The sequence below is a fragment of the Ips typographus genome, linkage group LG5 (assembly GCF_016097725.1).
Source record: "Ips typographus isolate SLU linkage group LG5, UJ_Ityp_2.0, whole genome shotgun sequence".
Classification (NCBI taxonomy): Eukaryota; Metazoa; Arthropoda; class Insecta; order Coleoptera; family Curculionidae; genus Ips; species Ips typographus.
The window spans coordinates 241,250-269,077 of record NC_138426.1 but is presented as its reverse complement, the minus strand read 5'-3'; the positions used below and the strand labels follow the sequence as shown (position 1 = coordinate 269,077).

At 35.0% G+C, this 27,828-nt stretch overlaps 5 protein-coding genes across 5 annotated transcripts in view; 2 read left to right on the top strand and 3 right to left on the bottom strand.

Moving 5' to 3' along the window:
- Window positions 1-4: 4 nt before the first annotated feature.
- Window positions 5-2,332, bottom strand: LOC145729227 (uncharacterized). The gene is made up of 2 exons (XM_081979906.1): window positions 1,498-2,332; window positions 5-567 (listed from the first exon to the last, which is right to left on the bottom strand). The coding sequence occupies exons 1-2, from the start codon at window positions 2,236-2,238 to the stop codon at window positions 136-138; spliced, it is 1,173 nt and encodes a 390-aa protein (XP_081836032.1). The 5' UTR covers window positions 2,239-2,332; the 3' UTR covers window positions 5-135.
- A 767-nt stretch (window positions 2,333-3,099) lies between these two features.
- LOC145729504 (uncharacterized) lies at window positions 3,100-6,290 on the bottom strand. The gene is made up of 2 exons (XM_081980290.1): window positions 5,501-6,290; window positions 3,100-4,734 (listed from the first exon to the last, which is right to left on the bottom strand). The coding sequence occupies exons 1-2, from the start codon at window positions 6,239-6,241 to the stop codon at window positions 4,303-4,305; spliced, it is 1,173 nt and encodes a 390-aa protein (XP_081836416.1). The 5' UTR covers window positions 6,242-6,290; the 3' UTR covers window positions 3,100-4,302.
- Window positions 6,291-7,286: 996 nt separating this feature from the next.
- Window positions 7,287-13,007, bottom strand: LOC145729198 (prostatic acid phosphatase-like). The gene is made up of 7 exons (XM_081979860.1): window positions 12,847-13,007; window positions 9,656-9,760; window positions 9,363-9,596; window positions 9,126-9,311; window positions 8,737-8,857; window positions 7,552-7,757; window positions 7,287-7,500 (listed from the first exon to the last, which is right to left on the bottom strand). Exons 1-7 carry the CDS (start codon window positions 12,949-12,951, stop codon window positions 7,360-7,362), a joined length of 1,098 nt encoding a protein of 365 aa, XP_081835986.1. The 5' UTR covers window positions 12,952-13,007; the 3' UTR covers window positions 7,287-7,359.
- Window positions 13,008-13,139: 132 nt separating this feature from the next.
- Window positions 13,140-14,131, top strand: LOC145729199 (uncharacterized). Its single transcript, XM_081979862.1, has 3 exons — window positions 13,140-13,303; window positions 13,364-13,653; window positions 13,713-14,131. Exons 2-3 carry the CDS (start codon window positions 13,615-13,617, stop codon window positions 14,001-14,003), a joined length of 330 nt encoding a protein of 109 aa, XP_081835988.1. The 5' UTR covers window positions 13,140-13,303; window positions 13,364-13,614; the 3' UTR covers window positions 14,004-14,131.
- A 2,181-nt stretch (window positions 14,132-16,312) lies between these two features.
- The window catches only part of LOC145729793 (excitatory amino acid transporter 3-like), a 34,267-nt gene continuing 22,751 nt past the window's right edge, over window positions 16,313-27,828 (top strand). Inside the window, exon 1 of the mRNA XM_081980716.1 lies at window positions 16,313-16,564. The gene's annotated coding sequence lies outside the window, so the exon portion shown is untranslated. The remainder of the gene's footprint in view (window positions 16,565-27,828) is intronic.

The following is a 27,828-nucleotide window of genomic DNA, read 5'->3' as shown; positions in this document are numbered from 1 at the left end:
TGCATTGTCTAGAAAAATGATTATGTATTGTTTATTTTCATAATTAACACAATAGCTATTTATGTATCTTAAGTAGGACTAAAATTTCAGTTTTAATTCTTAGCACGTTATTTGTTACAATAACAATAAAGTAAATTAAATGATATTTCTGTTAATAGCGTGCATCAAAATATCTGTGACTTTGTTAATAAAATTTTCACTCTTCCTAACTGTTTCCATTTTTTCCCGTAAACTGTCAAAGGAATTTCCTTTACTGGCGTCTGCAATCTCCTCTTTAGATATTAGCTTGGCTTGCCAAACGAGAAGGCTCATTCTAATTCCAAAAAAGCTGTATTTCTGCCAGTCTTCTTTCAAAGCTTCGAAAGGTAGAAGTTCTTCTGGATCGTCTCCCAACAGTGTGACAAAATGGCTGAAACTTTTGTAGTACAAGTCCAGATAGTAATCCAGTTTTTCGAAATCTGTTTTTGAGCCTCCGGAATAGAAAAAGTAGGATAAATCGTGCACTGGGGTTGAATCTCGAAGCAATTGGTGGTCTACCAGCTTGATGTCTGCTATATCTCCATTTTCCTAAAAAATAGGAATTATACATTACTCCAGTAGAAAAATAATTAAAAATGTTTTTTTTGTTGCATTTACGTTGTTCAGCTTTTCAAAAATTTACTTAAAACTAATAAATGTCATATTAAATAGCTATTTATGTAACCAGTTACGAAAAGATCGATTTTGTGTAACGAATGAATGTTTGTAGGGCGAGCGCAGCGAGGTCCTACAATTTGAATGAGTTACACAATAAGACATTTTCGAAACGTGTTGCATACATAATTTTTTCTAATTTTGACCAAAAAGCGGTAAAAACCATCTTTTAAAGTGATTTAACACAAATATTCACTTTCATAGCACCTTGTATAAACAGTGACAACGACATGTTATGATGGATGTCGCCCATATGTTTCTACGGAAATGCATAAAAACAGGTGAGAGTTATAAAAAGTTCATGAAATGAACTTTTTATAACTAGTTACATAAAGTAAAACGTTTTGTCACTCTAATCAGTTTTGAAAAGTGTCACTTTATATGCCAAAATTAGAAAAAATAAATTCTTATGGTCGCTTTCAAGATGGCTTACAAAGTCATCATCCATATCACGGAAACCAATGACGATAGATTTTTTCTAATTACGTCATCGTGTTCTACGTAAAAAAGTGCCCTAATGATGTCTGAGTTTCAAAACTCTCTTTGGCTTTGTTAAAGAGTGTTTAAAATGCAGCCTCTGACATTTTCCCAATTTTCCGGAAAACGGAGAAAGATAATTTAATTTGGAAACCGGAAATAAGTTTCACATAAAATTCTCTAAAACTTTCCCCATTTAACCGACTCTGTAGCTCTTATCGTTTTGGAGATCCCAATACATGTAGAAGCAATTTGGGACACACTGTATGTATATTATAACATAGGTATATCCTGTTAGTTGTATGTATATGAAATATAAGTACATACCTTATAACTAAACATCATATTATTAGACCAACAGTCACCATGGACCAAAGTGGAGTAATTCCCTGTATAAAAAGTGCCTTTTTGTATAGTATACGGGGGGTCTTCGTAGAACTTTATCAATTTTTCAGCTTTTGCTTCGTCAATAGCTTTAACACCTTCATAACCGACTTTAAACAAAGGTGCTACGATTTCTTTACTATGCTTCATATAGTTTATGAACACATCTGTTATAGTACTCAAAATACTGTCATACTTTTCTTGGTTATGTTTTTTGAACGAAAATGTTAACGCATGGTATTTTCCGTACAATTCAAAAATTGCCTTCAAATGTTTCTCATCCAAATACTTGGTCTTGTCGTGCAATTCATAATTTTCGGTTTTCAAGTTTTCTAAAACAATGCTTTCAACACTTCCACAGTAAAATGCTGGAATATTGTCAAATGGAGTCTCAATTCGTTTTTCTTTTTGGTAATCAACTAAGGATGGGTACACAGTTGAGTAATAAGCAAACTCATTAGCGAAAACCACGTCTTTCATCTGTATATCTGACTGGGGAGGAAACTTAATGTATGCCTCAACAGTGTTTCCTGTGTCTTTGTCTTTTACACGTCCAGTGTAGAATTCACTCAAAAATCCATCGCCTCTAATTACATTCTCGTCAGGTAAAACTTCGAAATTTGTGAAACCATTTTTGGTTGCCACTTGGGTTAACAAGTCGGTCACTGTTTCTTTGATTGGCATTTTACTGAAATATTTACAGGGAATTCTACACTAGTACAATTTAAACTAAAATTAAATATGAGAAAGCAACCACGTTATTCAAAATGACAGAGATAAGATAAGATAGTTTATAAACAGAATGACTCTCTTTTAAGATAATTTTTGATTGTTAATGCTGCGCGTGTCGGATGATTTGACAGAAAAAACTAGTTTTGGAATATCAATGGCACTTCTTTATGCTATTTCAGAAAATAATTTTAGTTTTCAGCTCCAACGTTTCGTTTTTTACCATCATCAACTTTAATTTTTCTTTTGTTTTTTAGTAGCTACAAATCTCCCTAAGCTAATGATATACCACACTTGTCAAAAAATACTTTAAGTTTTTTTTTTAATAAGCAATTGGAATATGTACTTTGCCATAATGAGTAAATAATTCAGTTTGATATGATTTAATCATTACGTTTATGACTCTTTTTAATACTAAAAATTAATAGCAGAAAAGTGTTTATTGGGTATCATGAAGCCAATAATCAGTCATCATGTGGTACATCAGTAGTTTTGGAATGTCTGTAGTTACTAAAAAAAATAAATAGAAAGTCTAGGTGCGCATTTGAAAACTTGAAGTTGATAATGGTAATATTTAAAAAACGAAACGTCATAGCTGAAAACTAAAATTCTGTTATTAAAGCGTGAAAAAGTGTCTCTAAAAGTTGCGTTCAATATAACAAAATAAACTGATTAAAAAATAAATTTGACATTTTTGGTTTTTGTAGGATATCTTCTGATCTAATAGAAATTTTACTCTTTACTATCAACTATAGTTTCTCTCCAAAAAAATTAAATAAAAGTCCATATTTTACAAGGAAATTAACACACAAAATGTTTATAAGAAGAATGAGAACATATATTTTTTTTTAACTTTGATAAATCCTTTAAGATTTATTAAAGTATAAGAAAATTTGATTACAGTCAAGGTGCACTGTTATCGTTATCTGAAAACGTGCTTACGTATATTCAATTAAGATAAGTATCATCATTTAGTAGACATATTGCACAATCTATACTAATCATTACAGTAAATTGTATATCATTGAAGTAAAATTTTTAATAAAAAGAACGTAACAAAATAAACTGAGTTAATAATATATAACTAGTGCTGTAAGAAGCATTTTACGCACGATACGGGAAAAGTTACGTGTAATTCTATGAGTGTATGCTATAAACTTTACCGACGACCAAGTCCTGCTTTCGCATCTTATACAGGGTGATTCCAAAGTTGGTGCTTTCCTTTCACCTGCGAATAGGGCTTTAAAAAATAAGGTTTTTTTTCCTTTAACGCTTTTTCGAAATATGAACAATAACGAAGATACAGGGTGTCAAAGTTTTACTGAAAAAATTAAAATTTAATGATTTTGGCCAAACCACTTGAAGTAACTAAACAAAATTTTGTAGGTGTCAGTAGCTACGTGGAAAGCAAATTTTCCAAGAAACAACAATTTTCTTGCGTTTACCAGTGGCGTGCGTATCATTTTTTTAAAACATTTTCGAAAAAAAATATTACCCTACTGGTTTTTTTTCAACATAAATTTATTATTGAATTCCTTGTTCAATTCTAAAAATAAAACCCCTTTTATTATTTTTTAAGACGCACCGTTTCCCAATAAAAAAAATAAAAACCGTCTTAATGCGTGCCTAAAATTAAATGCTGTTTTAATTTAAAGTGTCAAATTATTAAAACTTAGTTCAAAGGCGGCTGAAATCTCTGTGCGTTTGTTTACAACTGTGCGTAAAGAGGGTCATTACTTAACGGAGAACTATGCGTAATTAACTATTCACCTTGAGGTCGTAGGTAAAATACTTGATAGATATAAGCAACATACAAATATTCCTATGTACTGGGAGTTCTAGTGTTTTATAACCAGTACAAAGTCATTTCATTTCTTAGATGACTCGAGCGGCATTGGATTTATAGTTTTATTAATATTATTTTAATTTATTAAGACATGATCTAGAAATATAAATACATCCTTAACAAAACATATTGAATTATTATAAAATATTTCTTCGTTTCACAATTGACTTAAATTAAATAATATTTCTATTAATACCGTGCATCAAAATATCTGTGACTTTGCTTCTAAAATTCTCACTTTTTCTTACGTTTTCCATTTTTTCCCGTATATTTTCAAAGGCCTTTCCTTCACTAGCTTTGGAAACCTCTTCTTTAGATATTAACTTGACTTGCCAACTAAAAATGCTCTTTCTAATTCCAAAAAAGCTGTATTTTTGCCAGTCTTCTTTCAAAGCTTCGAAAGGTAGAAGTTCTTCCGGATCGTCTCCCAACAGTGTGGCAAAATGGCTGAAACTTTTGTAGTATAAGTCCAGATAGTAATCCAGTTTATCGAAATCAGTTTTTGAGCCTCCGGAATAGAAAAAGTAGGATAAATCGTGCACTGGGGTTGAATCTCGAAGCAATTGGTGGTCTACCAGCTTGACGTCTGCTATATTTCCATTTTTCTGAAAAACGAATATACAAATTACAATTTTTTTTACATTTTTGAATATAAATCACGGTGTTTTACTATGCAAGTCAAATATTTGAGTATCTATACAAAGTTTCGTTAAACAAAGTGGGTGCAAAGGTTTAATCAGTGAATTTTAGGTACAACAAACGAGAAGGGAAATTTACGGATAAACCTGGTTAGTAGGTTATCAAATAATAATTTACAAAATTATTTAATAATAAATGGTTAGTTTGTTCATCACCCTGTATAGTGATCTGGTACAACTGGCGCAAATAACTGACTGTATTATTTAATTCAACCTGTAGAGTTTTTAATATTAAATAACACATTTCTACATTTGAAACGAACAGAGTGATCAAACAGAAATTGTTACATACCTATATTTACAATCACCCTGATCACATTTTTACTATCAAATTTATATTTCTATTTTGATAAATTTATATTATTATGAATTGAAATTTTCACTGTGTAACTCCACAGGATGGTCAAACCAGAATTGGAAAGGTTACAATGGTATAGCAAATCATCCTGTAACCTGCAAGAACCAATAAATAAGGGACTTTCATATTGAAAATGATTAAATTTAGTTCCTTTGTCTCTATTATACAACTATTTTATTTATTGACATTTTAGTGATTGTATAGGGTGGCCAAAAAACTGTAATTTTCCAAGACTTTTTCGTTTTTCCAAAATTGAGAGTCAACTAGTACTGTTTCAGTCAAAAATTATCAAATTTGCTAAAGTTTTATACATACCTCATATTTGAACATCATATTGTTAGACCAACAGTCACCATGAACCAAAGTGGAGTACTTCCCTGTATAAAAGGTGCCTTTTTCTAAAGTATACAGGGGGTTTTCGTAAAATTTAATTAACTTCTGCGCTTTAGCTTCATCAATCTCTCTAACGCCTTCATAACCGACTTTGAATAAAGGTGTCATGATTGCTTTATTATGTTCCGGAAATTTTTTGAATACATCTGTTGTGATACTTAAAATACGTTCATATTTCTCTTGGTTATGTTTTTTGAACGAAAATGTCAACGCATGGTATTTTCCGTACAATTCAAAAATTGCCTTCAAATGCTTTTCATCCAAATATTTGGTTTTGTCGTATAATTCATACTTTTCGGTTTTCAAGTTTTCTAAAACAATACTTTCAACGCTTCCACAGTAAAATGCTGGTATATTGTCGAATGGAATGGCAATTCGTTTTTCCTTTTGGTAGTCAACTAAAGCTGGGTACACAGTTGAGTAATATGCAAATTCATTAACAAAAACCACATCTTTGATTGGTATATGGGATTGTGGAGGAAACTTAATGTATGCCTCAACAGTTTTTCCTGTGTCCTTGTCTTTTACGCGTCCAGTGTAGAATTCACTCAAAAATCCATCACCTCTAATCACATTCTCGTCAGGTAAAACTTTGAAATTTGTAAAACCATTTTTGGTTGCCACTTGGGTTAACAAGTCGGTCACTGTTTCTATGATTGACATTTTGCCTAAATATAGGAAAATATCAAATTTAGACTGAGATTGGAAAGTATTGACTAAAACTGTTAATAATCATTTTAAAAGATAAGATTAGATGATTCATAAACAAAACAAGGACTGTCTTTTGTAATATTATGTAAGTATATAACGATAGATTATCAGATTTTGAATATACAGGGTAGAGACTTTAGGTTTAAAGGTCTTTAGGTTAAGTTTGCCTTTAGGTAGGAGCTCCATAGACGTATTCAAGTATTTTGAGAAAAGAAATAAAACTTCTTACAGTCCTAACAGTTTGGAGTAATGACTGATTACATATTGAACATTTCGTGTCAGATACTTATGTAATAACGATATTGTTGAACGGGTCCTGTATAAGGATCAAATCAATACGTTTATATCGTAGACTGTCATTCGCATCGCATACAGTGAAGTAAGGATTATTGAGTCGATTATTTATTGCGATTTATCAAATAGTTATTTTTCTACAAACATTCAATAATGATGCATTTTTCGCTTCCAAATCTCAACGAAAAGTTACCCTTTACTGAGGAGTTTATTGCGCGCTGCCAAGGGGAGCGAGCAATAATTTTGCCCAATTTTGAGAGTGTTGTGTTTGAACTTAGTTATATTCCTTTTTGTTTCTAATTCCATTTACCTTAATTACCGTTTTGTTAGGTAATAGTATTTTTGGGAGTTAAAAGCTGTCAATGTCTGTTTTGAATGTCAAATGAGTTTTAGAACTTTGTTCTTTGTTATTATCCTTAATAAACAGATTTAATAGAGAGCAACAAAATCTATAACAAAAATAAGTTTGAAGGAATCGTCTTGGTAATAACATAAAACCCACTTACCAGTTTGGCTTACCTAGCTTCAAGGTTTTACAGATTTTATCAGTTTTTGAATTAGTTTGCTGGTTTAGGGTATGGCTTAGAGTTAGTGCTAACACAAGATGATTTATAAAACGGTTAAATATCTCAGGAATCAATAAAAATGTAGATTTTGATTTTAACCACATGGGTTCGACGGATGGAGTATTAAAAGAAATGTGCTTGCTGTACACTGTTATTTTAATGGTAATGTCAAAACATTGAACTGTTAAATGAAATTCAAAATTTAAGTACTTAAGCATCCAGCTCGCAGTAATCATCATCAGGTATCCAATCCTCTACAAGAGTTTTAAAAGTTTCCAAAGGACAAAACTCACTACATCCCGGGATTGTCAACAGTTTTGGATCCACTTCTTTATAATTTTGGTAGAAAAACTGTAAAAATAACTTGATTACGTCACAATTTTTAAATTCCTAATGACTTACTTTAAATCCGTAAATTCCGTCGACTCGGTGAACTTCAATCAAAACGTAACTGCCAAAAGCTGGAATTTGGTCATCGAAAATGTCAAGAGTCACCAAAAGTAGTGCTATATTCGTTTCATGAGCCGAGTAAAGAAACATTTTAGTAGGAGAATCTACGTTAGCTATCTTGTTTTCAGTGTCTTCGATAATTTTTCTAAGGAAGTAACCTAGAAATTGTTAAAATGTATGTTATTTGCATTTACAAAACGTTGCAATAACGTGGGTTAATCAGTTATAATTTATAACCACATAATAGTTGCAGTATTCCCAATTGTTTAAAGTTTCAATTTGAAATATCTTTAAAACACAACGCGAATTTTACCAAGTTTTTTTTTGGACAAAATATTTTAGAAATTTTGCATTTTGATTTGTAAAAATAGCATTTGTTAAGAACACCCTCAATGTCAGACTTCAATTCAACAGTACACTTACATTACTTCCTAATTTGACATTTTTACTATATACAATGTGAGGTGGTTACAAAAAATCAAGGGATACAAATGAACAAATTGAATTACTTTGTAAGTGACAAGAAAACTTAAAAAATATACAGAGTGTCTCTGAATTGGTGTCACAAACTGTAAAGAGTGATAGTACATACACACATATGAGAAAAAGTTTTTATAGACATGCCCCTTCTTCGAAATACATTTTTAAGTTTTAAGGACAAAAATTATGGTCATCAGCCCAAAATCTCCGCCACTGCTTAAGTAAAGTCAATCGATTTACACTAAAAAACTGCGTTTCCTAGGAATCTCTTAAAGCACACGTTGTTCTCAGTGCAACCAATGATTCCGGAGATATTTACAAAAAACTAGGAATTTCGAAAAAAGGACTGAAAAATTTGTGTATTTTTTCACATATTTTGGAATGTACTATCTCTCTTTACAGTTTGTGACACTAATTCAAGGACCTTGTATAGTTTAGAGGATAAAAATTTATTTAAAAAAAAAAAAATTTATTTGTGTAGTCAAGCTGTCAAATAGAAATTTGATAATTTTATTTGATCCACCCGAAAGTATAGAAAAACGAAGATTTAGTTTAAACTTGGTCACTCTGTATATCAAAGCCCGTTGCCGAAACTGAAATATTTATTTGGCTCAAGCATTCTGTTGTACCACCCTTTGTAGGTATAGGATTTCCAACCTGTAGACAGCGTTTTCAGTTTCTTAGTTCCAGCCATTAATCTGTAATTAAGTACAGCGATGTCGAACAACTGTTGTTCGTAAGTGTACACCCATTCTTCTACAGGATATCCATAATACGACTGCAAAAGAGAAAGAAATTCAAAAATCTCTACTTGGAAGGACACCAGACAACTACGCCAAAAGTCAAATTCCAAATTATGAAACTGGACACTATAAAACTCCCATTTTTTGACTGAAATTAAATATAAGCTCAGAATCAACTGTGCCTAAATCTATTGCTTTAAATGTAAAACTGTAATTTTGATAATACTTTCAAAAAGCGTGGTGTCCAGTGGTTTAAAACCCAAATTTGAGACGAAAAAAATTTAACTGAACTATTCAACTTACTTGTACGAGAAGTTCAATATACAAATCAGCTGCTTTCTTTGCTTTTTGGATTTCCAATCCAGTTTTTTCACTCACATAGTCAAACATTTCTTGATAAGGTTCCAGCATTTCCAAAACTTCGGCGGTTTTCACATACTTCTTGTACTTGGTTTTGTAGTTGGTGCACACTTTTCTACCGTAAAGTACCTGAAAAGTTTGCCATAAAAAACCGAATTTGAATAGTGAAACAGCACATACCTTGTCATAGTCAGAAGTATTGAAGGGAATTGGTTGCCAGTCTAAGCCAGCGTTCCACATAAACTCTTCAGTAGGAGGAAAGAGGGAAGCCAAGACCAGTAAAAGAGACATTTTTGTTCTATCCGTAACAGTACTGCGAGCCTCTATAAGGTCGTAATGATAGTTAGGACCGATTAACTGGTCATACCGCTCTCTAAACGCTTCTCCTAATTTGTATTCAGTTCGTCTTCCTTCCTGTCATAGAAAATATTGCTGGAATGTTCTCTAGAAAAGTTATAGGTGAGAATTCTCACCTGGGTGAGCTGCTTATATCCGTATGGTTCCCAGTAGCTTATGTTGCCGTAGGGGTTTGTTGGATACAATTCATCTTCAATGGTTCGATTTCCATGTCTGAATAACTGAAACGCATTGGAGATTTATAAACCAGAAATAACGATATAACTCTTAACGTAGAGAAATACTCAAAACTTTTCTCATGTGGATGTAAAATAGTGTTAACTTTAAGCTTATTAAGTAGTAATTTTTATAGCTTTATGGATTTTAACAAATCATCAACACTTTAATGGCAGATTGAACTTTGTCCAACAGGTACTTTCGCTTTACAAACACTTTAAGTTTTTTTATGGAGGTGTAAAATCTAGTTAATAAGTTTAAATTGATTTGGTTTGGTTGACTTCAGAACAAAATTCCACTCATGGAGATGTTAAACACTGCTCTTGTCTTTCAGATGTGTTTGCTAGGTTTGCAGCTCGATAGAGAGAATTTTGGCAGTTCAATGATAGATTCGACTATATGTCAAATAGATTCATGTTGCAAATATTGACAGCTGAAAGTGTATATTTAAAGGCACTAGAAAAGAATAAATTCTTTACTGGACTTGTAAGTCCTGAGAATATATCAGAGATAGGAAAACGTGATATTTGTCAATTTATTATAACTTTGGTGCTTACAATATGGGCTAGAACCAACTCATCTTTTGACATGGTACACTTTAACGCCACAGGAAATATAAAACCAGCACTAATTACAACCAAACTCCAACCATAGGAAAACATGATTGTTTAAATTCTGTATTGTTTCTAAATATGATGTGATTGAATTGACAAAAATCATAATAATTGTCCAATTAATCCCGTACAGTAAAAGGATCTACTGTAATAGCTTTTTATTGTTGCTGAGATAAGTAGCTTTTATGTGGTATAACTCACTTTTGAAAGGGTGAAATGGGCTATATACGCTCGTTGTGTTCGTGTTCATTCCCAAGCCGGGAAAGGCGGATTATTCTAATCCGAAATCGTTTCGTCCCATCAGCCCCTCGAGCTTTATGTTGAAGACTCATCGCGCCCGGATGCGCCACCCAGGCGGCGTTTGTGGATATAGAGGGAACGTTTGACAACACCTCCTTTGCATCGATATGCCAAGCCCTTGAGCGGCGTGGGGCCCATTCGGTGGTTGCCGGGTGGGTGAAAACCATGTTGTTCAACCGTTTGGTTTTTGCGGAGCTCCACTCAGTCACGTCAGAGGCGTGGGTCGCCAGGGGATGTTCTTTCGTCCACTCTTTGGTGCCTGGTTGTTGATACTCTGCTGTGGAAACTCAACTCCGCAGATGTCTACGCCCAGGACTACGCGGACGATGTCGCCATTCTTTCGAGTGGTCGTGCCGTCGGGGGCCTGGCGAGAATTATCCAGGCCGCCCTTCGATCCACACAAGTTTGGTGTGAGGAGGAGGGTCTCTCTGTGAACCCGGCCAAAGTGGAAGTCGTCATCTTTACGAGGCGACGAAAACTCGGACCATTGCCGGACTTAAATCTGTTCGGCCACATTCTGGGGTACAAATCCCAAGTCAAATACCTAGGGGGTAATTCTAGACTCCAGACTGACCTGGCATGATGATGAAAACTGCCCCAACAAGGGCACTGTTGCGGCTATGTGGGCTCGAGCCGCTGCACCTGTTTATACAAAAAGAAACCGCCAGGGCAGCCCACAGACTGACAGGTCTCAATATGCTGATTACAGACTCAGCTGAATCGCGGGGTCATCTCGGGGGCTGGGGGGAGGCGTTGAGGGAGTGCCCGGAACTGTTGATAAAGCAGGATCGGGTGCCTCTGACGCTTCTGTTAAGCGGACCTCTAAAGTTTGTAGTACCCGAGAGGGAGGACTGGGAATTCTCTCAAAACTCTATCCTACCGTCGCGTCGCATGGAGACGTCTGGTTTACAGATGTATCCAAAACCGTGACGGGGGCAGGGGCAGGTGTGTATGGTGTGACTTCGGGGACGAGGCTTAGCTTCCCTCTAGGCTGCCACTGTACCATCTTCCAAGCCGAGCTCTTCGAGATCATCCGATGCGGGGAGTTCATTTTAAACTCACCGCTACGCCGGAAGGATATATTTATCTGTACGGACAGCAAGGCAGAAATGGCTGCCTTAAAAGCTGATTCAATGACGTCTGGGCTGGTGCAGGAGTGTAAGAAAACACTCTTGTCCTTCACGCGGATGGCCAGGGTACGTCTAACTTGGGTTCCAGGGAACTCCGGTGTTAGGGGAAACGAGTAGGCGGACAGGTTGGCCCTTCGAGGCTCCAAAGAGAGACCCGTAGGGCCCGAAACTATTGTAGGACTAGCCGGCGCGGTCGGATCCGCCATTGTAGACCGTATCTTCTGGCAAAGATCCGATATTGCTTGGGAGGAGGCCGAAGGCATGCGGCAGTTGCAATGTCTCATGGGCTTCTTTCCAAGAAACAAGTCGAAGTCCCTGATGGAATTATTCAGAAAGGATCTCAGATGTGTGACAGGACTTCTCACGGGTCACTGTCAGATTAGAAGACACATGCACATTCTGGCTCTGTCACAGAATCCGGTATGTTGCTTGTGTCTGGAAGACGAGGAAACTCCGATACACGTTCTCACACAGTGCCCGGCACTTGCGACGATCAGAAAAGAGCTTTGGGGTAAGAGTGTGATCAACCCATGAGATATTCAAGGTACCCGGCCAAGGAGGCTTTGCGGCTTTGTCAAGGCCACCGAACTGGAGGGATACTAGCTTGTGATGGATCACAGGGAGCCCATCTAACAATATTCGATCATATTCATGTGCTATTACATTTTAGTAATTTCCAAATTTTAGAAGTATATTTCCTCTATAATAATATTGGTAAAACATCGTAATAAAGGATGCCTCAAGATAATTACTTTTGATTTTTTGGGAACACAATAATTTAGAACTGTTAAATACTTCATTGTGTTCTTCTGTGTCTCTATTTCAATGTTTAGCTCTAAATATGTATTAAACCGACATGTAAATGGAACAAAAAATTACTCTTATTAGTCTTATTCCGTTGTAGGTCGTAGATAAGACACTGTAAAAGTCAGAAATCAAATTTCAGAAAGTATTTTGATTTACCAAAAACTCACTCGTTTTTTAGTATTAATTGCACTTCTATCTTAAATCATAACTATTTAAGAAAATAATTAAGTACCTACTTACAATATGAGTAATAATTAAACCATCGGGCTCATCAGTAGAACAGACAGCTTCACACAACGCCAACAGACATGCCAAACCTGCCAGCAACTGAACTGGACCTGTCATTGTGAATTCCCACTAGAAACATCACCACTTTCTGCCACTTTTATACTGTCAAATCACATGAAAATTATATAATCTTAATCTTGATGAAATCGTAAAAAATTCAGATTTCATTCAACTGTCTGTATAGTTATGAAGTAGTGATTTTTAAATTTGTTTTCGGTCTAAGTATTGGTACTTATGCCTGGTGAACTATTATCTCCAAATTGGAATTAGCAGCTATAAATCAATGCGCATTATGTGTTGGTGACAGACGTAATCAGAATTTTTTTATTACTTTATTGAAATGGGCTAGACGTGATCCTGTTTTTTGCACTGTTTATAGTATTTGAGTATGTATTTGATTAATTATTAGGTAATAATTTTATTTACATTTACCTTTAACTAAGTAACTAATCAAACGAATCAAAAAAAGTTTGAACTATCAAGAAAGCACTTGATAGTTCAAACAATTTGACCACAGTTGTTTCTGCATACAACTACACTCCTCATCGTGAAGTTGATGGGCGTACTCCTCGTCAAAACCCCGTTGGACATTTTTCGACCAATAAAAGCATCCACTGCTGGTCTGACTGCGACCCAAACAAAAATGACGACTCAATTCCACTCACAATACTCGACAACGCAACTTTCAAGTAGGACAAAAGGTAATGATTGCATTGTGGAATGGAAGACGCGTTAATGATACCATACGGAGCATCATCGGTAACTGCTTTGCTGAAGTTGGAGTAGGAGGTGATACTCAGCGTAGACATTTCTATCAGATCTGGAAACGCAGCATGGATACCACTTCTAGATGCAATATGAATTTTGGCTTTCTAATTCCATCTCCATCTGAGTTAATTCCAGTCATTGAGCACAACCAAGGTAACATCAATGATCATCAGATAATTCCGGAGCAGCTTCCAGAAACTATTGACGTCCACCTACAAGATTCTTCAGGCACCACTAACCAGGAACAGTACACCAATCGGAATCAACCAAGACGTTCGTGTAAGAGGCCAGTAGACTACCGAACTCTTGCGGGATGTCGACATCGGTGTCGGGACTCCTAGCTATAGTAGGGAAGGAGTTGTTGGGTTTGCACCTGTACCTTATGAATGCTGGTGCGAGTGATTGTTGATAAGTAGTTGTTAAAGTTGTCTGTTGTAAGTCAGTCGTTCAATAAAGTGAATTCAGTTTACTCTGCCTGTGCTCCCTCTGCCACGATATTGTAACATAAAGATTACACTAGGTGCCGTTACCCTAAGTTGCCCCGTACAGATTACCGAACTCTGGGGTCTCCCCAGAGGGAGGTCACTGACTGATCTCTGGGTTAGTCTGGGTATGCCTATTGTGTAACGTAACGTGGAGCAGTAGGTGACCAAGTGCCACACCCCAGATCAGCCCTAGCAAAGGAAATAGTGTGGGCGAGCAGCTTAAGTTGCCGTTCCTACTTATCTCCCTTTGCTAGGTTCTTCACGTCTTTACCGGCTCGGCCCTCGGACCTAAGTCTAGGGTTCATTCATCCCCGTGAAAGCGTCGCCCCCGTGTTCCTTCTGCACTATAGCTTAATAAAAGTGGGTTACCTGTGGAGTCCTGTGTATTCTTCCCCCTCAACCAACCCTTAACGTGACAATATACTGCAAGTCTGCTAATTTAAACTATGCTGTCAGATCAAAATTAGCAGAGTTAGCTATTGAGTAAAATATAAACAATCACCCTGTACATTAGATAATCAAATTACTCACTTAATTTAATTAAAATGTGTTATTATACCCCTGAAAATTACTGACTTTAACCTAAGTCAAGTTTTTTCTGAACTTGTAGTGTGCGTCAGTTTTAATTTTTACTGCTGCCGGTGTTGTCAGTTTTACCCAGTTGTACAGAGTTTAAGGAGGAATTATTTTCCTAGAGAAAAAATAAGAGAGAATTTTCAGGATTCTATATTATGAACAAAAAGCTATCACAAAAATCCATTATTTCTCAGTGGAGTTGTATGAATACCACACCGGTGGAAACTGGTTCAGCAGACCTTATTTGGTGTCAGTGTAGTGAAGTGTTATTCCTTTGGAATTACAAAATGGTATTTGGTGGTAAATGGTACTAAATATCTAAGAATCAATGGAAATGTTTGTTCAATTTAATAAAAGTGTCAGTGTTTGTTCGTAAAAAATTTTGAAAAGAATGGTAAAAACCTGTCCTGAAATGAAAGTTATAGTTCTTTGTATGTTTACTGGGAAAGGTTTCATTCAGTGGTATTTAAAACGAACCAGAAAATTCTGTAAAGTTTACTCTTTAAATTTCCCAAAGAGTCATAAATAACCAAAGTGTATATTTTGAAATAAACCAATTTATTGTTTGCTTAAGTTGACAAAATACCTGGATTGCCATTGCTCCATAGGTAACTTGATAATATGTAAAAAAAGTTAACTGATTCAAACTTAAAACCACATGATAAACGTTATCAAAAAGTAAATTTGGTTTTATTAGATTACTTAAAAATTGTCTGAAAGGTTGTGTTCACTCAACAACTTTGATTTTAATTTATTATCGACAAATAATATTATAAATAAATTTTTTATTTTTAATTCTACCAAACTATAAACACAACTTTGCGCAACAAATTGCGCTTCTTGGGCTTTTTGACGTTGCCAAAATGACTGAATCAAGAGTTTTGATTTTGGCTACGTTGATTTGAATGCCACTTTCAAGCCTTTTCCACGTGGAAAATGCGTTTTAGAGTCTGAAAAACTGATTATTTTTTTTGTTTGGTCTGAGTTTAAAACGCCTAGACTACTCATCCAATATTCCAAAAAAATTGTTTTTATTTTTGGGATCTACATGAATAATTAAAAATACTATTAATGTAAGAGTAATGAATGACAGGAGTGATTTTTGGGTTGATTCCGCAAAAAAACGTGAGGCAGAAAGGAACAAGGATGGGATAACTGTATATCGACATAGGATATGCTACATGAAAAATCCTCAGAAATTTACTTAGAATCCATAAATGCAATCACAAATTGGGGTTCTTATTTGAAAATGTCAACTGAAAGGTAGTACTGTGGCTCTTTTTCTATCGTTACATACAAAGAAGAGAAACCATTAGTAAAGGCTGAAATATTGTTGAAATTACACTGTCACTTTAGCAATTCGACGATTTCCGGGATTTTCTCATCTTCCCGATTAAATTAACAACAGAGCGTCAACACCTAAACAATCGGCTGCGGAAACGGCCTGACCAAATGTATATTTCATACACGGTGGCCCAATTTAACTTTTCGAATCGAGAACAGGATCATCATTATCGGCAATTTCCTCCACGTATTAAGTATGTGGGCCGTTTTCGCATTATTAGTTTGAGTTGATTTAAAGAGGGACCTGATTCGGTCGTCGAGTTAGTTCGTCGCTGGACGAAAACCAGTGATGGCGGGATGAAAATCGCTATTAACGCAACACAGATTCGCTAAACTGAGAACAGTTTGATTTCGTATTCGGGATCAGGGAGTTTGCCGTGTTTTTGCCTCTTTCATTTTGTAGCGCGTGCGTCGATGCTGAGCACAATATCCGGAGGACCCCTTTTACATAGTTTATTGTGTAATTCCAACTGGTGGTGGTGGCTACTTGTTGAACAGTAAGTGTCCAATTATAATTTCTTTTATTGGTAATACATTTTTTCACTAAAAATTACATCGAAAGATTTTTCGAAAAATCCAACAGCAAGATCATTTTCCAACTCTAGTAAGTAATAACTTATCTGATCCCGAAACTAAGATCATTCAGTTTGTGTTGCTGCATCCAATACCTACTGAAAAATCTTTATGACACACTTCACCATTGTTATTTTTAGTTTTCTAGTTAATTTTGGATAATCAAAAAATTCGGCCGAAAATAACAATCAGTGCCAGCCAGAAAGCGTTTGTTAGATTAGATTTTCAGTCCGTTGGTTTGGCTTAGATTCTCTAGTTTGATACCTGTTGAATATCTCTTACATGTTTTCGACTCGATTTTCTATTTGGAGTCATTCTGGCAAGAGGTAGCAGCTAAATTCCCTTTTCTTCTCTTTCAATTCTATTGGGAATAAATTTGCTACGTCGAATTTTCAACACTGTAGCTCTGTAATTATGAACTTTTGGATTAAGGCAAATATGGCTAAATCGCTTTATTTTAACCCCAGCTAACTGTGGCAGACCTTTCAGTAACACCCTGTATATGAGAATTTCTTTTTCTGCGAACATTCAAATCAGTTCCATTTGTCAATAATTCCATAACGATCATTGTTGCCCTCAAAAATAAATTTGTTTCAAGGCTGTCATCCAATTTAAAAGCTTTTTGTGAATATACCCAGTAGCACACAAATATTGCAAAAGTATTTTTATCAATATTGAAAACGACAGATTTTTTTTATTGTCCAAATATTGCCAATCATAAAAATATGTGTACAATATAACTTAGAGAAATTTTAGTAATATTGTTTGAAATTTGCAATTTTTTAGTTACAATTATTCAAAAATTGGAAAAATGCCATTTTTGCAAAAAGTGCATTTTTAGTAATTTTTTATTTTGCTCCAGGAGGGTTCCAATACACAGCAAAGGTCATATTTATACCAGAGGACCTGAAATTAGGTAAAATAAGTACAAAAAAAGCACTTTAAAATTTTCCATTTTTCATAAAAATCGAAAGAATGGGGGTGTATTAGGGGTCGTTTTTACTACTTTTTGAAATTCAATATCTCGGCAACATGAAGAGCTAGAGAGGCCAGCTTTGGCTCATTTTGTAGTATTTTTTATCCTCTTTCTAAAGAACAAAACCTTCCAGTATGTCAACTGGATGACAGACATGATAGTTGTTTTGCCACATCTGTAATCAACTCTATGAGTTAGAACGTAAGTAGGTACCAACTTGCAAAACTTGCTTATATTTTAAATTGAATATACAGAAATACACAATTGTATATCCCATATCGATCTGCAATGGTTTTCGAGATATTGACGTTTGAAAAATGACATGTTCAGATTTTGTGAGTGTCATAACTCCTAACCAGAATGAGATAAATGCTTGCAATTATCTGCTATCTTAACTTTGTAAGGTCGTCTCTTCACAGGCGTAACTCATTCTGGTTATGAGCCATTACCCTCCAAAATGTGAAAATGTCGTTTTCCGAACGAAAATATGTTGAAAACCATTGCAGATAGAAATTGGTTATGATTATGATACATGAGAAATATTTGAAATCGATAGGAGTATTCATAAATAAAATAATATACAGGGTGTTCCATTTAAAATAAAAAAGTTGGTACCTACTTCCGTTATAACTTGAGTGTCATAACATTGAAAATATTTTAGTTGGATTGAGCATGCTGACTTTACTATACTATGTTACCAAGTTTTGAAAACATTTTTATTTTCAACCAGGTATGTAATAACGTTATTTCTTATGTGTAAACCAGGTGGAAAGATGAAAATTACCTGTACTCACAAAGTACTCACTTTCTACCCGGGTAAATGTCACTTTCCATCTGAGTAAATGTCAATATGCTTCTTGTCATATCTGGGCTTACTTTTTATAGTGAAGAGACTGTGCCGCCACCTCTGCAACAGCTCGCAGCTCAGGTGATGATGAGTAACATCTGCGTCTTCAGAAATCTCCACTTTAAGAAACGTTTCAGCTCAAAATATTAAAGACGGAATAGCACAATAATGACGTTGTCAACATTGTAAACAAATCACCAGTCGTTTATTATGGCTGAAGTCATAACTACTCGTGCACCTATACTACCTTATTGTTAGAGACTATTAGCAATCAATATTTCATCTGAATGATTTATTAAAAGTTCGATGAGATTTTGATAAATGGTTGAAAATAAAATAGTATACAAACCACGGTAGAAAGTTTAATTTCTGTCTCGAGATAAAGTTACTACTTAATCTCTCGAAAGAAATCAAACACTTTCCACCTGAGTATGTAATATACTATTGTTGGTAGTTTTTCTTATATCGGTTTATGTCTTCCGTCTTGGGTCACCATGTATACTTTGTTGTAAAATTCAGCCTGTAACTCAAATTAAAAAACGTTTCAAAGCGAACAATTTTAAGCATGAAGCACGGCAGTAAGCTCAAAATTATCAGATGCATTTCAATAAAAATGCAATAATGGACGAAATCCAAGTTCTAATTTGTCGTACGTGGGTAGACACACTACGCTTTATTTCATTGTTTTTAGGTAAAAAATACGTTTTTGCTTTTTATGCTGATATTAGTAATAGTAATAAGTAATAATAACAAAAAATTCAGTTTTCAGTATTTGATTGATTTCATTTGATATCTGGTTTTTAGAGAATAGTATTAATAGGAAAATAGTTTGTTAGATAATTCCGCAAAAAAAAGTGAAGCAGAAAGGAACAAGGATGATAATCCTGCGACACGAACCAACTGACATAATGAAACATATAAGGTAACGTGGAAAAGAGAGACAAAACCAACACATGCTTATCACAAACGGCCAGCAGCAACAGTTAACACAAAAACTTGTCTCGCCAGGTTCTCATCCTTGTTCTTTCGTGGTTCACTTGTTTGCGGAATTCACTTTTCTTTTATTCATTTCATCCGCGTCCAAAAAATTTCCAGGTTTAACTAAATTCCAAGTAAACACAACTAAAATATTGTATAATGACATATGAACATACATGAAATGAGTAGCAACAACGGATTTTGGTTTGGCAACCTTAATAATGATCTCGACAATTTTTGTTCTGAAACGTTTCTCTCCAAGTATTGTCGTTTTGGAGATATTTATCGTTGAAAAAACTTAAATTGCTATTATTCGGAAGGCTGTAACAATGAAATGGTTAATGTTAGAACAAAACGGTTTGCATGTTCCTTTCAAAATTTTCATAATTAACATCACTCTAACGACAAAGTTGTACATTTCACACACCTTTGCTCAGCTAAAAAAAGGCCAATATCTAAAATACCAAACAAAATCGGAAATCATATAAACTAACACATCAGAAAATTAAATATTTTTAATAAATCTTATTAAAAATCTAAGTTACAAATAGTTCTACCGTCACTTTAATAAGAAAAGTGGCCATTTCGATTTTTTACTATTTTTAAGGTAGAAGTTGAAAAAACTGTTTATAAACGACATGTAATATGTTAATACGAACATAGCCAAATTTTGTTTCAACTGTGGGTATTTTTATACATATTATTCAGCACTTTTTTGTTAAGGAAACGCTTTTTTTCTAATTACCAAGATTAACGTTTACAAACTTATATGTTTTAATACACCGTTGAAATAGTAAAAATCAACAGAATTAAATGACCTAAAAATATATACGGTGTTCCATTTAAAAAAATATAACTTAGTGTCATATATTAGAAACTAAACGGAATAGAAAAAAACTGACTACGCCATTAGATTCTACATGAAAACTTCTACCGGGAACCGTTCTTCCTTTTTTGATAACTTTAAGAGCAACTGAAATACTGAAGAGGTTCAAAAATTACCAATTTTCGAAAACCCCCCCTATCTTTGAAACAAACGAAGTTTGCGCCGTCCACTTTTCGCCATTCATCACAGCTCAGAAAAAAAGGTCAGCACACGTATGCTACTTTTTTTCTATCTAATACCGTTTTCTCTGTACCCCGTAGAACCTTCGAAAATGCAGCACCCTGTACACAGAAGATAAATGGGTAGTGTACAGGGTCATTCATTGAATTTTGACCACCCCTTTAACTTCCTTGATTTTGATTTTAGCAAAAAACGTTAAATACAAAACTAGTAGATATTTAGGTCTACTTTATTCTTAGATAAACAGTTATTACACAGGGTGTCCCAAATTTAAGTAACGAACCAAATATGTTTTTTTTTAAATACATTGACCAACTATTTGTTCGATATTTGAATTCTACGTCAAATTCTAGGCCTAATTGATGTAAAATGTCTGTATCGATATTCAAATGTTTCTGCAGCAGCGTCTTTGATTGATTGAATTTTAACCATCCCCTTAACTTCCGTATTTTTGCTTTTAGTTAAAACACTAGTTATAGCAACTTAGTTATAGATATTTGGGTTTACTTTATTATTATTCAGGGTGTCCCAAATTTTAGTAACTAATTTATCCCTCAATCACATAGTCGAGGAAACATTGTTAAAGTAACAGATGCTGCTGCGGAAACAGTTGAATATCGATACAGACATTTTACATCAATTAGGCCTAAAAGTTGACGTATAATTAAAATATCGAATAAAAAGTTGGTCATTGTGTTTAAAAAAAACCTAAGTTTGGTTCGTTACTCAAATTTGGGACACCCTGTATAATAACTGTTTATCTAAAAATAAAGTAGACCTAAATATCTACTGGTTTTGTATTTAACGTTTTTTGCTAAAATCAAAATTAAGAAAGTTAAGGGGGTGGTCAAAATTCAATCAATCACCCTTTTACGTCACAGATATACAGAGTGTCCAGTAAGCACATGATCAAGAGGGTATTGTGGATTTTAATGAAACTTGCTGTGGACTTGTCTCTAAGTAAGGCTTTTGGTTTGATGAAACAATCACGACCATTTGCCTTTGGCAAGTGCTAAGTTCTTCAGTGACTGGATTAAAAAATTACCAGAACTTTTTATTTCGTCGTTAAAATTAAATTTTTGTATTATTTAATCTGATGTATTGGTCCTTTATCAAGGCTTTACTACTCTTGGTAAAATTTTCTAGCATTCATAGTTCTTCCGCAAAACATGTTTTTTGTGTCCCCCTGCTATTTATCATTTTACACATTTTTATTGCAAATAACCTAGCCATCAGTTAATTTGATAACTACAAACTAACTATCAACGTTTTGACGTTGGTGACAGTTTAAAAAAATTAAAGTCTTAGGGTTTTGCGAAGACAACTTGCGTGATAGTGTTCGCGTCTACGCTGCGCGATATCCAAAATCGACGAGTTCCAGATTACCGGACATTTGCAAGGATTGAAAAAAGTTTACGGGAGACAGGGCAATTTGGTGTTCTGTCGTCCTCAAGTTCGTAATGCTGCTGTTGAAGAGGCCATTTTAAACAGGGTTGCTGAATACCCAAATATTAGTAGTCGCTGTTTAGCACTGGAGTACCAAAAAGTACAGTTAATTGCATCACGAGACTTTATCCTTATCATGCAACGCCTGTTCAGGAGCTTCTACCACCCGATTTTGACAGAGACTTCGGTTTTGCCACTTTATTGAAGATGCACGTGACCCAAATTTTACCAGCAAAATTTTATTCACTGATGAAGCTGGATTTATTAGAAGTGGTGTTTTTAATTCACATAATTTCCATCATTACGCAAAAGAAAACGCTCATGTGAGGCGTATTAACCACTTTCAGCTGGAATTCCGCATAAATGTGTGGGCCGGTATCATCGGAGACATTCTTCTGGGTCCTTATATCCTGCCTCATCGCTTGAATGGTGAAAATTATCTTGAATTTTTAGTGAATACTTTGCCTGTTCTAATGGAGGACGTCCCTCCCTCTCAATGTGCGTGCTCAGATGTGGTTCATGCACGATGGTGCTCCTCCACACATTAATAGAAATGAAACTGCACATTTAAACAACACTTTCCCACACAATTGGATCGGAAGGAGAGGGAGAGATGTTCCTGTCGAATGGCCCCATATGTCCCCCGACTTACCACCATTAGATAGAGTCTACGTCCATTCGAGTCTACGCTACTCCTGTAAAATCCAGGAAGAGTTAATACGTAGGGTGCAGAACGAGGCGAACGTAATTCGGGATGATGAAGAAATGTTGAGGAAGGTTCAATTCAATTTCATTTGAAGGATCCAGCTATGCATCCGAGAAAATGGTGCATATATCTAACATTTGTTGTAATTTCTATTTTTTTGAGAATCTTCTGCTTTTGAGATCTGGCTGGTAGTTTCAATAGAAAATTATGTTTTTCTAATTTTGGCATATAAAGTGACACTTTTCAAAACTGATTAGAGTGACAAAACGTTTTACTTTTCGTAACTAGTTATGAAAAGTTCATTTCATCACTCCCTGTTTTTATGCATTTCCGTAGAAACATATGAGCGACATCCATCATAACATGTCGTTGTCACAGTTTATACAAGGTGCTATGAAAGTGAATATTTGTGTTAAATCACTTTAAAGGATGGTTTTTACAGCTTTTTGGTCAAAATTAGAAAAAATTATGTATGCAACACGTTTCGAAAATGTCTTATTGTGTAACTCCTTCAAATTGTAGGACCTCGCTGCGCTCGCCCTTCAAACATTCATTCGTTACACAAAATCGATCTTTTCGTAACTGGTTACATAAATAGCTAATTTTACCAACGTCAAAACTTTAATAGTTAGTTTGTAGTTATCAAATTAACTGGTGGCTACGTTATTTGGAATAAAAATGTGTAAAATGGTAAACTATGAATGCTAGAAGATTTTACCAAGAGTAGTAAAGCCTTGAAAAGGGACCAAACATCAGATTATTGTATTATATTCAGACTTTTTTCTAGTGACAATTACGTGAAATCGTCACCTTTCGATCTAAAGAATGTCACAGTACCCTTTTGATCATGTGCTTACTGGACACCCTGTATGTTGTACCAAATAAGTGCACTTTTCACTAACGTTTTCTGCGCAGTAAAATCTTTTTGAAAAAGAAAAAATAGGTGTTAAGTATTTTTCTGTGTACCTCAAATTAACGCAAATAAATGTTTTTGGTTTACGACCCAATTATACAATGTCAACGACTTTGAGACTTTGTTCTCCTTGTTTTTGCAAACATCGACCACTTTGAGTTTTTAAACAATTGATTTCTATTCAAAAAGGTATACGTTTTGAATGTGACATATAAAGAAGCAAACGTCAGATTCAAGACAGTTCCTATTACAATGTTACGTCATTTTATTTTGCTATAACACGTACTAAGTACAATAAAGCATACCTATAGTGTCTGATTCTCGAAAGTTCGCTCATTTAATTATAATATCAAATGTTAGTTGTCATAGTAGTATTACTTCTTACTACCATCGATCAATCTCAGAAATATGTATTTGTCTTAATTCATAGGAATTGCTTTCGTTACGTGGTGGTTCATTTTCGAGAATCGGACTGTAGGTTATCTCAACAAGAAAGACACTCATATCATTGTGATCTACGACTCTACGAGGTTTTGAAACCAGGAATAACTTCTACATAACGTTTTCTGAAACTTTCTTCACTTAACCAATTATTTAGCTTCTATAGGTACTAAGATTTTAATATACGTAGAACGAATTTAAAACTATACTGCTTAATTGACGACAATTTGAAAGAATAAGTCAATTATTAGTTAGGTCTCATATTAGTGTTTTTTTACTAGCTTGGAACCGTAAATAGACGATTCGTACGCAAAGGGAATTAGTCCGCTAAAGGAAGTGTTTAATAAAAATAATTTATCAATAAAACGAGAAGCATATCCAGTGATACATACCGTTATAGCATGGGGAAACGTTTTGTAAATGTGTAATTTCATGCTAATATATAGGCCGGAACAGAGTTGGCGGGTTTCTGGAGTAATCTAGAAATCGATATATGAGGGGAAATCGGAATCGGGGGATATACCCAAAGTCAAGCTAAATTAAAATGACGTCACAAAAAATTTCGATTTTTCTGACGTTTACTGAACGAGTAAAAAGTCATTATTTAAAAAAAAATTAGGTTTTATCTGGATTCGGAAACTGGTACTGGTATAGTTGAAATTTTGGAGTCGTTATTGTTTCTGAACAATATTGAGTGGCGCCAAATGTCAGACAACGCAAGCATTCTCTTTGCATGACATGTCAAATGTCAAATTGGTAAATAGTACTAGTATTCTTTTAGTAATAGCGATCAGTATACGTATTAATTCGTAAGATTTGGCTTTGTCACGTGATGACACATTTTTGAGAATTGGACTGTAGCTTATAAAACATGTTAGACTATATTCTGTTCTATGTGGGCTCTTTCATTATTGTAGTTTCCTTTTGGAAATGTATGACATTATACCAATTTTTTTCGAATTTCTGCTTCCGTCCTGTGAGGGGTTGCCCGCAAGGACCGCAGGGTCCCTTGCTCTTTGGAACGTCTAGGTCCAGGATTATGCTGACGATCTAGCCATACTCATTAGGGGGCTCCAGGACGACGACTATTCGTCCACCGTACAGGGGGTCCTCAATGTGACACAAAGATGGTGCGAGAAGAAGTGTCTTAGGATAAATCCGCTCAAAACAGTAATTATACCCTTTACCAGAAGGAGGAAGTTGGAATTTATTAAACCGCCCTCCCTCTCTGGTAAGACAATACCATATGCGGCGCAGGTGAAATATCTGGGAGTCATTCTAGATAAAACACTCACTTGGAACCCGCATGTGGACAGACTAGTCAGTAGAGCTAAAATCCTGCTTTGGAGATGCAAAAGCATCTACCAAAGAAATCCTGGGGTCTAGGGACCCAGCAGCTATACTGGCTTTACACCAGCCCAATTATACCTGTGCTGACCTACGGGGCCTTAGTCTGGTACGGCAAAAGCCGCTAGAGCTCCGTAGCGAAGAAACTGTCTTTCATCCAAAGACAGACATGCCTTTTAATCACGGGTGCGTTCAAGACAGCGCCTACGTCTGCGTTAGAGTGCCTCCTTAACTTATCCCCCCTTCAGCGTCCTACCGGCTCTTTCATATTACCCGTGTGTCTGCTGCAGGACCTTCGTACCATCGAGAGTGGACTGGGCAGAACGGGCTAATGACCTACTCCAAGCAGATATCTGCTGGTTTAAAGTCCTCGAAAGGGACTGGAGTCGGGGCTTTCTGTGCCAAGGTGGTGATCTGTCTGACTGAGGGACTGGTACAAACACCGACGATCCTGCATGCTGAACTCTACGCCATCGAGATCTGCTCTGGTGTGGATCTGGCTGAAAACTACAGGGTTGGCTCACTCCAAGGGGGCCCTCTAAGAACAGGACCAACAATCTCCTGCAATTCAGCAGACCACACCTGAGGGCAGTCACAGCGCTGTACACCGGTTACAATTTTTTTAAAAAGTAGTGGGCGCCACTTTAAGTTCTAAATTATTTTTGGAAAGCGGGCTTTCATACTTTTAAGTTGTAATGCCTGTAATTTAAGAATTTTAGCAAAGCGTTTTTTATCAGTTGCTAACTTAAAACTTTTTTGTAAACTCCAATTTCAATGTTTTATATTATTTGAGGTATCAACTCCAGTATTCCACCGTATACCTACTTGAGCTCTATTAGTGTTAATAAAATTCTTACCAAACCAGCTTTCTATAATATTGATAATGCTTATTGCAAAGTAGATTTCACATGTTTTGATTTTCCTAAACTTGCTATTTTTTAGATTGCTATCCTACTTTTACACATTACACCCTGTATAATGTTGTCGGCAGTAGTCATTATAGTAACAATGTTTATATTTAATAAAAATTGCGACATGTTTTTCGAAACATTAAGTGACTTTAGTGCCAATTTCTGGAATTAACTGTAGCAAATGCGATATTGGACATAATTGGCAAGCTTTCAAGTGTCAAAATGGGTTCAAGGAGAAACAAAAAATTTTCAATAAATACACGGAATTCTCATTACTATTTTTGTAGGATGTAACCTTGTAAATTTCGATATATACCGGGTGTCTAAAAAGTCTGGAGTATTGCAAAAATCTCGAAAACTTCTAAAGTTTGACTTGACGTGAAGGTAAAACGATTTTATAACTTTATTGGAGTGAATGATATAAAAAAAACAATAAATAATGTTCCTATGCACCTAATTACTTACTTAATTATCAAAAGTTATGTTTTTTGAAAAGTATACCCACTTATAACAATAATAGGAGTAACAATGATAGCTATAACGTCAATATGATGTTAAATTGTTATAAATTTTTCGTACTACATAATTAGGTTAGGTTATGTTTGATTTAAGAAAGTTGGTATACTTTGTGACTGTCTGTGCATACTTGCAAACCTCATTTGATGCTCTGTTATTTATACTATGACAATAAGAGAACTTTTAAAAATAAAATAAAATCAGTAGTTTTTGACATATTTGCAATATTCCACTTTTTTGACACCCTGTATACAGTCTGTCCCAAATTCACCTCTGGGATCTCAGTTATTATTGAAGTAACAAGAATGTTTAAATTAGAAAGTTTTAAAGAATTATATGGCTAATTCAAATCTTTTTTGAAAAATATTGTATTATTTTTTCGAAAGAAAGATATTTCGAAAAAACTGAACAGTGATGATTTTTTACATGGCCATTATTTTGCAAACTGTTTATTGGACAGCCGGTAAACTTCGACATTGTTAGGACACTTTGTTCTGAAGAATAATTTGGTTGTCCCAAAAATGTTTTATCGCTATTGGTTTTTGAGGTTAGAACTAACTTTTGTTTTACTTATGGAAGCCATATCTAATTTCATTATCATCTAATAGGCCAAAAAAATCACCATTTTATTGATGTATCGCATGGCATAAAAATATTTATTTTAGTTAAACAGTTGTCCACTAAACGATTTGGATTATGCCAGCAAGGTAGAAAAATGGGTGGTCTGGTGTGGAGTAGTTTTGTCAGTTGTATGTCAGTTTGTAAATAAAAAGTTTTATCGTATTGGACCACCGCCCTCTGTACAAGAAAGCCTAGAATGTCACTTTTAATGGCGGCGTTAGCGGTTTTTGTTTTGTACACAAACCTATGCAGATGCAGTAGAAAATATGTTTTTTTTTATTTTTTCGTGTAGTTGATTAGAAGTTGTGAGTGAAAAATCAAAGAACGCTTCATTCCTGATCCAGATATGTATAGATATGGCTTTTTATACCCAATAAAGTCCAGCCAAAGCAAGTTTGGTTAGAACCCTTTGTCCTGGAA